Source organism: Periophthalmus magnuspinnatus, chromosome 10 (genome assembly GCF_009829125.3).
Source record: "Periophthalmus magnuspinnatus isolate fPerMag1 chromosome 10, fPerMag1.2.pri, whole genome shotgun sequence".
NCBI classification, from domain to species: domain Eukaryota; kingdom Metazoa; phylum Chordata; class Actinopteri; order Gobiiformes; family Gobiidae; genus Periophthalmus; species Periophthalmus magnuspinnatus.
Window position 1 is genome coordinate 11,609,048 of NC_047135.1, and position 14,348 is coordinate 11,623,395.

The 14,348-nt window shown below is 40.0% G+C and overlaps 1 protein-coding gene across 1 annotated transcript; it reads right to left on the reverse strand.

The window, feature by feature from the left end:
* Window positions 1-824: 824 nt before the first annotated feature.
* LOC117377489 (proteoglycan 4-like) lies at window positions 825-13,054 on the reverse strand. Its single transcript, XM_055224987.1, has 3 exons — window positions 12,806-13,054; window positions 7,417-7,731; window positions 825-6,231 (listed from the first exon to the last, which is right to left on the reverse strand). The coding sequence occupies exons 1-3, from the start codon at window positions 12,818-12,820 to the stop codon at window positions 3,232-3,234; spliced, it is 3,330 nt and encodes a 1,109-aa protein (XP_055080962.1). The 5' UTR covers window positions 12,821-13,054; the 3' UTR covers window positions 825-3,231.
* Between the last annotated feature and the right edge of the window lie 1,294 nt (window positions 13,055-14,348).

The following is a 14,348-nucleotide window of genomic DNA, read 5'->3' on the forward strand; positions in this document are numbered from 1 at the left end:
TCTCATAAAAGACTTTATAAAGGACATTTGTGGTTTATTTTTACTATTTTATATTTAGTGACATACCATTGCTATTTTCATATATTGTTTACAAAAGTAAGAATGTGCAGTCACTATGGGATTTTTTGTGAAAAAATATGTATGCATATGGTAAAGGTTGATGATCAGAGTGTTTTTCATCCCTATAATGTTAAGGGAGTGATATGTAACTTTCCAGGTGCTATGGAGAAGGTAATGTTTCATAGCACTGAGCGTAAACCTTATCTATCGCTATGGAGACAAGCAGGTGACAGCACCAGGCTACATGCTAGAGCTGTGTAAATAGCAGTACAAGAGTGCAAGATACTTTAATGCTATATTGTGGAACATCTTAAGCATGTGGCGGACCTCCTGATCAAGAAAAGTTACATGGTGAACCTTTAGGTCAATACTATTTTATTTTAAATATATTCAGATATTTTGCAGTGATTCATTATTGACTTATAGTACTGGTAGTAGACTGGTAGTGCAGGTGTTTTGTAACCTCATCATAAAGGTAATCAGGTATCTGGGTTTTTGGTTAGATTTACCTAGGTCTAGTATACATTATCTAGTATGGTGACGCAAAAACCTCTAGGTGTGAGGGAAGGTCAAAAATGCCTCGTATCTAGGCGAGGACGATTGACATATAAAAGTTACTCTTTACTAAAAACAAGAAGAGTTGGCTTGTTCCAAGCTAACTCCTCATTTTAAAGGGTTGTTTAGCCAGTCCTGTATCTTATGTGCCACAAGTACTAGCCTCAAATGTTACCTCAAATCACATTCAATCACAAACATCTTTTTTAGTTTATCTTTGTCCTTTATTTTATCAAAATACATGAACAAAATACAACAAAGGACTACATTAAAGAAGACATCAAAACAGGCAGCAATAACAGGAGTCAACAACTGGACACGAACCCGTCCCGGTCCCACTCCCACCCCCAGTGCAGACAGATGAGACACGCCTCCAAATACATGTCCCACGTTTAGGCACTTAATGTCCCCGCCCAACCATCTTTGGTCATAGTTGAAGTCACTCTGAACTTAGACTGAGGTGAATCTGAACCAGTTCTCCCTGTTCCCAGTGAAGTGAGGAGGGCTGGTTCACACTGGACACAAAACAGGCCAATTTGGAAAAAAGATCAGTTAAATGCCATACTCTAGAAGATTTCAGGCAAATCAACTTGGAGCTCTCCATGGAGTTAAGAAGGTAGCAAACCCTCTGTCATAAAAAAGTTACATAGTGCACCTTTAACTAATTTAGATTCATTAACTTGCTGGAACTATTTACATATTTTTCTCCAAATAGGTGGATTATAAATAAAATCCATTTTTATAAACTAAAGTAGAGCTGTCCGTGGTGCTGAAGACCAAATTCACATTTTAAAGAAAATATTACAAATCTGATATTCACCATGTCTTTAGACTTGTATAGTTTTTAGTCAGACAAAATGTTCTTAAATGTTAGAATACAAATACTAATTTTATCATAACACATCTTTAAAAAACTGCTAATTTCTTGTCATACAAAGAACAGTTGAATTAATTTACATAATGCCTTCACTCAAATGTCCAAAATTATTGAAATTATTGAAAAATAATACATTTTCTCTGGACACGGCTATCTTTCACATAAACAATAATAAACAATATCATAACATAGAAAACAAAATTCCCACTATTGAGTCCAGTGTGAGCAAAGCCTTTGAAAACGCAGAAGGAGTAACTTAAATGTAAACATTCTGACAGATCATATCCATCACATTTTGAGATGACCCAAAGATGGTTTCTTCTCCTCCACTGAGTAAACATCATCAATAAATAAACCCAACACTAGATCGTACAGTACGTCACAGAAAGGACCACACAACAGAAAGGAACCAAGCACTAAGCCCTAACACAAGGAACCTGAAAACAATGCCATTTTTTCACACAATACTGTAACCGATACACTGTACAGTACTATTGCAAAGGCATTGTTGTTGGCATTTACCACATAGAAACCACACGTTCATCACCATTGATTATAATCTTGGAAATTCTTGCAAAAATAGATACTTTTATTTAGTTAAAATCCTTTGCTTGGACTTCTGTATGTTGTCTAAATAAATAGTAAGCTACTCATGCATTGTTTGTGTGCATATAGTTGTATGTATGTTTTGGCTGTGCGTGCATGTGTGAAATTTCTGTACACACTGGTAGACTCTGTAATGTTTTTTATACCCCAAAATACGACTCTTTAGTAAATAACGAAGATACATTGAACTGTTAAGAAGCATAGTAGTCACACAGTATTTGGCAGTGAGAGAACAGTCCTATGATCCATGCACAATATCAAACACAGGCAAAAAGTCCACGTCTGAACAAACCCATTGAGAACGCCACAATAAGAACATGGAAAAGTTCACGACAAGGGCCTGCCGAAAATAGTGTCTATGTACAGTCTGAACACAGGGCCCATTCAAGCTACTGTGGAGGTCTGTGTAAAATGCTCATGTAGGGACTGAACTTGTTCAATTGAACTAAGAATTATTAAGATAGGGCTGAATATGAGATAACACTTCAGCTATACAATAGGCAGATAAAAAACAAACAAACAAACAAACATACTTTTCTGTCATTTTTATGTTGAAAAATGTGAGGACCAAAATCTGATTTGATAATATATAGATTAGAGAAAATCATGCTGTCTACTCAACAACATGACATGACTTTCCTCATTTAAACCACAGAGTTTATAAAAAGTGGAACCAAGCCAATGTTCACAGAGGATATTTAGGACATGACCACCCTTTATTCCTAAACTCATTAGATAAACACAGATACCTTTGAGGCCCATTTTTGTAAGTCTATTGTCCACTAATAGCTGGAACAGGCCCTGCTTTGTGTGTGTGCTTGTGTGTTTGTGTCGGCAAGTGTCAGCAGCACAGTTGGTTTCCCATGGAGACCAAAGGCTGATGACTCATGCAGTGCATACGGCATTTTCTGGAATTTTAACAATATCGGAAGAATTATTATTTTCCCACAAAGCCCACATAATTACATATAATCATGTTAGATCCTCACGGAGTTTACTGAGAACCCACTCAATCCCACCTCCAGAGGTCTATTATAGACCAACAGTTTATCCCTGGATTATAATCTATTCTCCAGATTTGATTTGAGCACAGTTGTCTTTGCTTAGCTGTTGTTGTCTTTGCTGAGCGAGCCCTAGACCAGTCCAGTCTGTGAGTGCAGGTGTAAAGGGTATGGCTGGTAGAGTAGGGCAGAGCCCCCCTGGGGGATGTAGTAGCTGCAATAGCTGGGCTCAGTGATGTAGGGTGCGGGTTGGTAGAAGCAGGTCACATGGTCTGTGTTGGGGATAATGTTCTGCTCACCCAGCACTTTGAGAGCCAGGACTGTGATCATGTTTAGGGTCTGTCGGCGCTCATGTCCCATCAGACACACAGTGCTGTCATCCACCACACGCCGCAGTGTCATCAGGTACTGGTACTTACTTCTCTCCTCACCGATAAAGTGATTCTTCAAGTAGGACAGGATCTTCCTCTGCTGCTCCTGCACGTCTGGGAAGTCTATGAAAAAACGTGAGCACATGTAACGCTCCAACGTCTTTATCTGAGTCTCGCTGGCCGGGCGATAATCCCGCACCAACAGGTTGCTGTATTTCAAAAGTCCTCCTCCACGGATCTCCTCTGGATTCCTCGTCGCTATTAGTCTGTAGCGTAGGTGGTCCATAGCTGCTTCAAAATCCCCATACATGCTTTCAGCCAGGACCTCCACATCCGGGGCAGACCCAATTGAATTCAGACAAGGTTCGGGCATGATATTTTGAGATAGAATTTTGCTTTCTTGCATCCCAATAGGTGCCACATCCGCTATGGGAGCAGCAGACTCCACTGGCTCTATGGATTGAGGCAGCACATTTGTGGTTGCATTGGGGATGGTGATGGGGAAAGACACAGGTTTAGAGCCCTGAGGCAGAGTTGATATATAATCTACCTGTTTCTCGTCCACTGTCTCTAAAAGGGGAACTGCTTGCTGAGTAGCAGTCTCTTTCGACTGCTGCTCATTACTGTCTGTGTCAAGAATCAAAGGCATGTCTACGTCTGTGGATACCTGAGCTACTAGGTCTGCCGAATCCACCGGAGGAGTGAGACAGAGGAGGGGTGGGCTCAGGCAGGAGGGTGGGGGGCTAAGGCTAAGCATGGGGGGCGTGAGGTACGGAGGAGAACTAAGACAAGATGAGGTAGGACTGAAACTCAACGGGGCAGAGCTAAAGCTTGTAGAAGGACTAACTGTGTTTATGCAAAGAGATGGAGGAGTTATACAAGGAGGAGGGCTAAGGCTCGGAGGTGATGGGGTGTAGCATGGAGCGGAGAAGCTTAAAATTGGAGGGGCAAGGCAGGACACGGGAGGGGCTGCACATTGATTGATCTCAAGTGATACGCTCTTCGCTTCGTCAACGTCTATTTTTTTTACGGCATCGCTGAGCACAACTTCTGAGGTATTTTCAATAGATTTTTGGATTTCAGAACTTTCTTGGTTCTGTAAGTCAGGTGGATCTGATTGTATCGCAGCAGAGGCAGTTTCTAAAGAAGCAACGGTGATAGGCTCGATTTGTTGGTCAGGAGGTGGCGCTGGTGAGTCTTGCGATGCTTTCTCACATGTGTGTAAAGGTGAATTTGGTGTTAAATCAGTAGATGATGAGGTAAGGTCTGAGCTTGGTTCTACATTTGTGGAAGAGGTGTGATTTTCAATTTTGGATGAGTCTAAAATATTTTCATTTGATTTCAAGGTTTCTTCAGGTTCAGGGCTGGGACAGGGAGAAGGATCCAAAGATGAAGTCTGGATGGTTTCATTTTGCTGAATGGAAGTGGGGGAGACTTTTCGGCACATTCTCCGAGGAGGTTTTGGCGAGGAGTGTTTGAGCACCACCATGTAGGACAGTCGTTCCGATGCTTTCGAGGTTTTTTTGTCAATGAGAAGAAGGCTGGATGGTGCGAGTAGATTATCCTGAGTATTCTCTGCGCTTTCTGTTAAAAGTGTATGGGGAATTTCTAGTGTATCTGATGCACTCTGAGCTTGATGATTTGACAAGGTGGAGCAGGAACTATCTGAACTTGTAGTGTCTTTGTGTTGCGTTTCTGAAGCGAAACTACCTTCATTTGTTTCGCTTTCCTGGCTGTCATTGACTCTCTCTGTTCCTATCTTCTCCCCTGTCTTGCTCTCCACAGCTCTTTTCTTCTGATCTGTCGCTAGTGTGTGTAACTCTGCTTCTGCATTCAAAGATATTTCTGCCTCTGTAGTAGAAGTAGCGTTTTCATCTTCGCTTCGCTCCTGGTTTGAGCACTTTCCTTCATCTGAGTGTCCATTACCGAGCATTTCTTGTGCCAGGTCGCCCCCACTTTTATCTGAGATTTCTGGCAGCTCAAATTGTCCCTTTTTCTCAGTTATCTCTGCCTCTTCTGAGTGGTTAGATGGCTCTTTCTGGACACACAGTTCCTGGTTTGAACATAGTGCCTCCCTGTCATCGCACGGACAAATTTGGACTGAGTGTTCTGCCATTTTCTGGCGTTCAGTCTTGTCCAAAGTCTCACTTTCAGTTTCCTGTATTTCACCCTGCTGCTTGGAAAAGTCATTTGAAGTAGTCTGGAGGCTGGGTATGACATTTCCACCATGTTCAGTGATGTCTTTCAACCCTGCAGGTGTTTTTTGACCAAAATTTTCTTTCTTTTTAAGCTTTGAGTCTTTTGTTTGGTCGTTGTTTTGCAAAGATAGTTCAGTTTGCGACTCCTTTTCGTGCACTCTGTCTGTCCGTGTGGTTTGGCTAGACTTCTCCATTTCACCTTGTTTAGGAGAAGCACCTGTCTGCTTGTTCTGATTATCCCCTGGGTGTTCTTTGAGGTCAACGTCTTTAGTTTTTCTTTGCAAGTCCTGCGCCATGTAAGACTCAAGGAGGCGGTCCAAAATTATCTGAAAAGAGTCCACGCTAAACTCAAACTGTCGCCTTAACAAACTGACAAATTTAAGTTCAAGATTTTTGCCGCTGTTGTTTGAGAGAGAGATGAGACTCCAGCGATCATGCTCATTGAAAACTTTAACCATCTTTTGCACATAGGCTTCTTTCATTGTAGCACTGCTGATCCGCTCCTTGTTGACCCCAGTGGGAAGGCAGTCCAGCAAGCAACCCAGCACTGCTTCCTTTATCACCTATATAAACAAACATAACATCAAAATCACAGTTTGTAATAATGACCCAAAATCCCACCACAATATTGCTTGTTTCATTAAATTACTACAAATAAGACCACTACCGATTGTATTGATTGGGCAAATTGTAGTGTTGTTAGGATTACAATAACTTTTTTATTAAGAGAGGAAAAAATCTATAGACCAACGTGGCTATGGGAGCTGACTCGGAGTACAGTGCTTAAGATAATAAAGCTGCTTTAAGTAAGGTTAAAGCTGCAGAAAGCAACCTCCTGGCCCAGTGTAAAATGTCTAATAGACTTGGAGCACATAAAAGGCTTAAGGGAGACTTACAGAAAGTATCATAGTATTAAGTCACATTATGAGAAGAGATCAATAGCATTTAAGTGTGGCGGTGGGAGTCTGTCTACCCTACAACTCAAAGTAATAAGCTCTGTTTATTTTGGCTCATCTTTGTGTATGCATTTTTTTTTTCACCTTTATCTTGATCGATAACAATCTAAAATAATAGCTTTACTTTATATATTGTTTTCAGCTATACACTCCCCATAAATAACCTGCAATTTGGTTTCTACTTTTGTGTTGTGAATAAGATAGATTTAAAAGTTTGTCTTGTTATTTCATTCATTTTTATCATTTTGGGATTTGAGCATTTGGACATTTGGACATTGTTTATATATGTTTTGTCCAGGTGAAAAGCATTTGTTTGAGTACAACTTTTGACAATACCAGGCACAAGCAGATGTGTATCAGGCAGTTTTGCCATGCAGCTAATAAGACCTGAAGATGATAAGAACGTGCTGATAACAGTATGTGATAAAAAAAAAGTGCATTTTGAGTTTATCAAATTGGTAGATTCTTAAAGATGCACTCCAATGGCTATACCAAATGCTGCTCTTCATGGTTTCTTTTTAAGCTTTGAGTCTTTTGTTTGGTCGTTTGTTTTGCAAAGAATGTTCCACAACGTGGCATTAAACTTATCTATCTGCATAGAGACATGAAGGTGATGCCACCAGGTTATGTTCCAGGTCATCATACAGGTATTTTTGACATTTTACATTCTAGGCAATTGCAACAACATCTCCATGGAGACCAGCAGATGATGATATCCCCACCAGAAAAGTTACATAGTGCATCTTTAAGTAAATAAAAGTAAAACAGTTAATTTGTATCTCTTCTGTTTACCTGAAACTCCTCCTGACTGGGCAGCTCCACTCCGAAGATGATGTCTAGGTCTTTATAGCTGGTGCCGTTATCGCAAACTAGAACGTGGCTGGCGGTGGAGCCGTTTAGGCGCACGTCCCTGACGTGGATGCCCTGCCGCTGCAGCCGGGCCCTCACAGCGATGATGATGTCACGAGGCCTCAGCTCCAGAGTGGGAAAGTTGCCGCGCCCATGAATCGGGACCACGTCAGATAGCACCTGATGCAGAACCTCCACCTGCTCAGCGTTCAGACTGTGGAACCGCTGGCCGGGTTTGGCTTCAGACATACTGCTGCCCTGGAAATATAGGATGCCAATAAGTAAGTTTTATTCTATACTACAGAGGTATCTTAATTTTTACTATTTGTATTGTTTTACTAGGTATATGGACTAACAACAGCATAAAGTAGTAGTATGGATTATCAGTAATGTTGACAATTGATAATAGATGGTTTAGATGGTTTGGTTTCAGACATATTGCTGCCCTGAAAGAAACACAGAAAGTAAAATTTGTTTTCTTGTATATCTTATTGTCTTGTATTACTTAACATGAGTTTCCTAGTAGTCTATTGCGTCAATTGGGTAATTAAGTTTCTGTAAGGTGTGAGTGTTGGCCACTCAGCCACCGTGCCGCCAAATGCCGGTAAATGAAGTATGAACAAAATGTTTCATAAGACAGTCGTATTTTATCAGCATGAGGTTGAAAACTAAAATACAGATGTTTAAAAACTTCATTTTGGCTTTGTATTGAACAGTCATTATGTTTGTTTCTTTCTAAAAAATCCACCAGGCATGTTACATAAGCGTAAGATTTATTTATTCCTTTTTCATTGCTTCTTTGTTGTAATGAGGGCCATTAAAGAGAAACAGAGAAACATTTTAAGCTGTGGTAAATAAGTAATGTGGATTGGAAGAGGACGTTATTGACTCATTTATCACTGTTAAAAACACTGGACAATTTTTTGGTGTGGTACACCCAGAACAGTGGCCAACTACTCCCTTGCCTTTAACCAGTGAAATCACAATGTAAAATGGTCAGGCATTCCACCAAAAGAGGTTGAGTTCAAATCAAATAGCTGGGACAACAGAGAGTGAGCGTTACAAATCAAAAACCATGTTCAACAGTATGTACAGGTCAAAAGGGGAAGTCAATTGCTATAATAAAGCTGTAATTTTAGAACACTTCTGACCTCTCAAAACAACCATCTTCTACAGTTATCTTTAAGGCCACTGAGTGTCCTCTTGACAGGGCCTCGGTATAGACAGGGCTCCTTCATGGCTAGTTCAAAATACTCAAATTACTTTTATTTGTAAATTATTGTTGATGCTGAAAAGTGCTAGTTGGGAGATTCCCTCTTTCTTAGCACACAGAAACTGAAATAAAATATTGAGAATTTTGAAACTATTTATAATATGATGCAAAAGTGTATTATTTAGTGCATTGTGTATTATGCAAAATGAGGTGATTAAAATGAAAAAAAACAAAACAAAATAAGTATATGTTGCAAACTCCAAAAAAAGGGTACAAATGTTTTTTGCGCTTGTATGGATAATTTTACAACCATTTCAGATTTGTCTGACACTTTAACCTCAACTAAGATACTCCAAATACATTTCTAGATACTTACTTTTGTCAATATGCCCACCCCTGATTGCTTTAGTATTTAAAATGTTAGTATAGTGACAGCTCTGCTCCTAAGTACCTCCTCCTCTCCTCTTTCTCCTCTTCCTCCTCTTTCTGCTTGGTCAGTGTCTATCTCTCAGTCTGCTGTCTGGGACTCACAGCTTGGCTCACAGCTTCACCACAATGCTAATGTAACTGCTGTGTTGACACGGCAACACATGGAGCCATCCACAGATCTGCTCTGCATAAATAATACTATGTGAGAAACAAGACACTGAAAAATTAGCTGAGGTGAGCATGAGCAACGATTGACTTGAATAATAATTTTGAATAAGCTTTGCCTATCTCCACTGTTTATTACCTTTTCCTGCTGTTTTTTCAAGGTTATTAAAGGTTTATGTTATGAGGAAATTATATTTAAATGTTCACCTTCATAAGCATAAGTATAAGCAGTCTGGTGTTGAAGTGTCTTGCCCAAAAACACAACAATAGTATGAACTTATCAGCTAGGTTTGAACTGCCAACCTTTGGGTTTGTGAATGACGAATTTATCATTAAACCACCATCACTCTCTCGAATACAATGCCATTATTAAAACAAAATGGACAGTTTTAAATAGTAATGGTAAATGGTCACATTTTTATATAGTGCGTTTCCACCTTCAAGTCACTCAAAGCGCTTTACATCAAAGAACCACTCACCCATTCACACACCCTTCACACACAATTTCACACACACATTCATAGAACAGTGTACGCAGACACTGGGGGCGAGGCAGGTTAAGTGTCTGGGAGCTAGAATTGCTCTGCCAACCTGTGGGTCAGTGGATCTGACAGCTCTCCCAGTGATGTTTATGTCGAGAGCAGGATTTGAACAACGAACATTCAGATCAGTGGAGAAACACTGATACCAACACCAACTGAGCTACTGTCTCCCTTTTTTTAAATAATTGTGTATTGGTTGTTTCCACTGGGGAGATAACATGGTGGCAATATAATCAACCAATATGTTTGTTCATAAATAAAGTTATGGATTATCTTGAATAAAATCTCAAGTTCTGTATTGGCTGAGAAAACAATAATAACTAGATAAAACAGAGAATAATTTAAAAATAAGTACTAAGCAATCAACTACAGCATTTAAAGGCACACTGTGTAACTTTATTTGTGGTGGCAGGTCTGCCACCTACCTGTCTCCATGGAGAGGCTATTGCTATAACAATTTACACATTCATGTGTTTTTATTGCGAAAAAATACCTTGAAAAGCATATATTCTTACTTGTGAGCACGGCCGCGTCTTGACACATATGACTTGGAACTTTGCGTGATGGTGCCACCTGCTTGACATGGAGATAGATTAGTCTAATGCCATACTGTGGAATATCCCAGACAAAACAATAACTTCTCCATGGAAACAAGAAAGTAGCGCAGCCTCCTCCAAAAACGTTGTATAGTGCTCCTTTAAACTGATCTCTGTATACATATACTTCTAATCTGTCACTGCACTGACCCACAAACAGCAGACAGTGGAAAGGTGAAGAACATTTGAAAGCCTCATTATGCTGTATTTATTTTTATCAACAACCAAGTAAATATTTGACATAGAACAGTATAATAAAGTAATATTGCCTTTGGGGATAAAGCTTTTGAGCATAAATTTCATCTTGTCTCGTAATAAAATGTTTCCTGAGACAGAGTTATTGATGAAATATAATTTGACTGCACTTAGTTCTATGCCTAATTCATATCCTCATGAATGTAAAATGCAAATGCAGCAAAAAAAACAACAACAAAAAAACAAAACATAAAAATCAATGTAGCCTGTTTTTAATCTTTGTTTATCGATTGTTTCCGGTGGCGTGGCAGGGGTTAATCCGAGTGAGTCATCAGCAGCAGACTGCATTAATCACACCAACGTCACTAATTAAAGACATAAATCTATTTTTTCCTCCCCCACTTCCACATGTGTGCACTTACCAAACAATACAGCACAACAAACTCCAGCTCGTATCCAGGGGACTGTTCAGACATGCCTTTTGTGCAACACCTCCGCATATAAAGAACAACAATTTACTACAATTCAATCAGAACCAATTAATTTCTCTTCTAAAGCACGATCCCTTTTGGCAAGCTGTGTACAAAGCTTTCACAAAGTTGCCACAAAAAATCAACACATTTTCAATACGCATTTGCCTAATCAAGTGAACTAGAACTCTGTGTTATTTGAGATTATGTGAGGTTGTTTGTGCATAAAGGGAAAGTGTCCCAAAGTGCAGTGATGCTGTGAGAAAAGCATTATTATGTATTGTTAGGTTTAATCAATAGTTGTCACTCGGGAGCTACAAATGAATGGCCATGATTGCTATGATTGTCTATGGCAGTGGAGTAAACATTCGAATCTTAATGAGCAGTAATGGGATGCTTTCTGTGGGCATTTTATCAAACATGTGAGTGCATTTGGTCCAGAGCACAACAGATCATCTATTTAGATAAGAGTTGGTGAAAAACTGTGTCCTTTGTTTTAGCTTTGCTCTTATTAGACTGACACAGCATAGATTTCAATTATGCACATGTTTAAAACAAATGCCCTTCTTGTTGTAATACCCAGACAAACAGTGCCGAGACGTATTCTTTGAAATTAACACAGCCTAGTCAGCATAAACAAACTGCAAATTAATCAACGGTATCTAGTACATTCATAAACTTTAAACAAATGACCAAATTCAAAGGGAGTCAGTCAAATGCAGATACTGACAACAATTTTAAAACATCCAGACATCCAGGGTTACTTAGCTAATTAAAAAAAAAAAAAAAAAAAAAAAAAAAAAAAATCAAAACTCATTCAAAAAAATTCTCAAAATTTTAAAGAGACAGACTGCTTACAGAGATTGCATCTATATGGCCATGCATAAAGTTACTTTAATATCAAGCTTACCAGAAAACATTAAAATATCTTTCAAATCCTCCCCAAATATTCATCCGAAATGGTCTGGTCTGTTCCAGAGGTTGAAAGGGAGCACAATAAACCCCAGTGCCTCTGCAGGACTGTTCCCCCCCCCCCCCCCCCCCTCCTCCCCTCCCCTTTCGCACATTTCTGCAAACTTGCAGCCGGAGTGACTCATCCAGGCGTATCGGCTCAGCTCTCACATAATCTATGGCCACTGAAAACCAACAAATCCCACTGTGTCACAGATACACGCAGGGCACAGGCTGAGAAGGCAAAACAGACAACATGCTGGACACCACTGCTGATCTGGGTTTATTTTTGTATTCGCAAATAACTGAATAGCCTCCTGTTACTTCTTTTTGAGCATGTTAAAATACTTGGATTGGTAGGCATGTATGCAGTGTTGTCCTGTGTCAATTTCTGTCCAGTGTGCATGATACAACAAAACATTAGAAAGTTGTCATGTTTGTAAATTCTCAATGAATTAGCATACTTTCTGAAGCAGGGCAACTTAACATTACTTCCTAGACTGTTACACTCTCTTTTTCTTATAATGAACATGAAAATATATACTTCATAGTCAAATATTTATACCAAGAACGTTTCAATAGTTTCAGAGTACAGGCTTATACATTGGAGAAATAGGTTCCCAGACTTGGACAGGTCAGGTAGGTTTGAACTATAACACTTACAGTAAGTTAAGCAGTGAGTTCAAAGGATTCATGGCATTATATAGTTCATTCATTTAACTAAACTAAAGGCTATTTTGTAAAGTTGACAGCAATGAGAGCTCTCCTTACCTGTTGCTGTGGCATTAAAAGGAGCGTATGCCCCTAAACGAACTGCAGAGCCAAGTACAGCGTGTCCAAAGAGGTTGTGTCGCGGAGTGCCTTCTTACTTCTTCTTTGTAGGTCTGTTTTGTTTCCTGAAGTCGTCCCTACCCTCACTGGATAGACGGCAGTGCTTATGATACGTTAATCGGTTGTCCCTTATAAGGCAAACGAGGGCTGGCTGTGTGTGTGTGTGTAGCGCCAGTTCATCCGGGCGCTGTCCGGTAGACGCGTGGTGCTGAAATGAAGACTGAGAAGAGTCTCTTGTTTTCTCTCCTCGAGCCGCCCGGAGCGTAACGCAGTTTCCATAGCGACCTGCCGTCATTCACTTATGACCAGGGAGTGTGCGACCGTGCGTGCGCGCAGCGGGAGACGACCACAACGACGAGGCTCGAGCCGCCGGGAGTCCTGGTGGCGTCGGTGGGAAGAATGGGGGCGTTAACAGGTGTCAAGGGTAATTCCACTTGGCAATGACAGCTATAATTTAAAGCAGCAGTTCAATTTAAAGTTCATATGACAGGCTAGATTACACATTTCATAAAACATAGTTAACATGACTATATTCAAGACTTGGCTAAAATCGCCTTGTTTTCCCTATTTGTCCATTTTTTTTTTTAGTTTAATGGTTGGACATGGACAGCAGATGTGACATACCTCTAGATAATTCCATAACTGTTACCTAGCAACGATAATGTGCCAAAATGTGTCTAATTTACTATTTGTCTAACAGTTATGGATTGAGGATTAGAAATACAACACCTTTATTTTGTTAAATGAATGTCAGGAAACCATATCCCTTGCACATGGATAGAGGGACAGAGGGATCCAGAACTCACATTTCCTCTATTTTTCAACTTTTTTTCGCAACTTTTTTCACAAACTGCAACCTGACTCATGTAAAACTATTATAAATAGGACTATTTACCACGGGTACTATCTTATCACACGAAGTGATAATTATAAACAAAATCAAAGTCAAAGCCATACGCACTTTAAGACATACTGGTTTTATTAGGGTACAGTTTGGGTTGTAGCGAGTGCGTAATGGTGCCTGCTGCGTGGGAACATTAATGTTTAACAGCGTTTCAGGTCAGGAAGGGAGGAAAGGGAAATGACACTCTGACTGCTTAGAAGAACATGGCTCACTAAACCTGGTGTTAAAGTGGTTTATCTGTTTTGGTTTTGTAGACTCCAACTGTGCTTCAAGTTAAGTAAGTAGCCCTTACGCACCATGAGCCAAACGTGCCCTTGGTCTCAAAAGGGATTCAGTAGAGAACAAGAGATTATTACGCAATCTAGGGAATTCAAATTCACCCCTAAACATAACAGCTGTACAGGCAACGGAAGGAAAATCACTTATTCTATGATACTTATACTTTGTGCACACTTTTACATAGCCTACATTGTTTCTCACATGGTCCTTGATTTCCCATTCACATCCTCGCATTTAGGGCTGTGTCCAGCCTCAACACACAGTATGAGTCATCCACACCGCTCCCCCCGTGACCCATCC

What these genes read in the sequence shown, in the direction of transcription:
- LOC117377489 (XM_055224987.1), bottom strand. An exon ending in CCAGTCAGGAGGAGTTTCAG is followed by an intron (nt 6,232 to 7,416) that starts GTAAACAGAAGA and finishes TTGTTTATATAG; the next exon opens with GTGATAAAGGAAGCAGTGCT.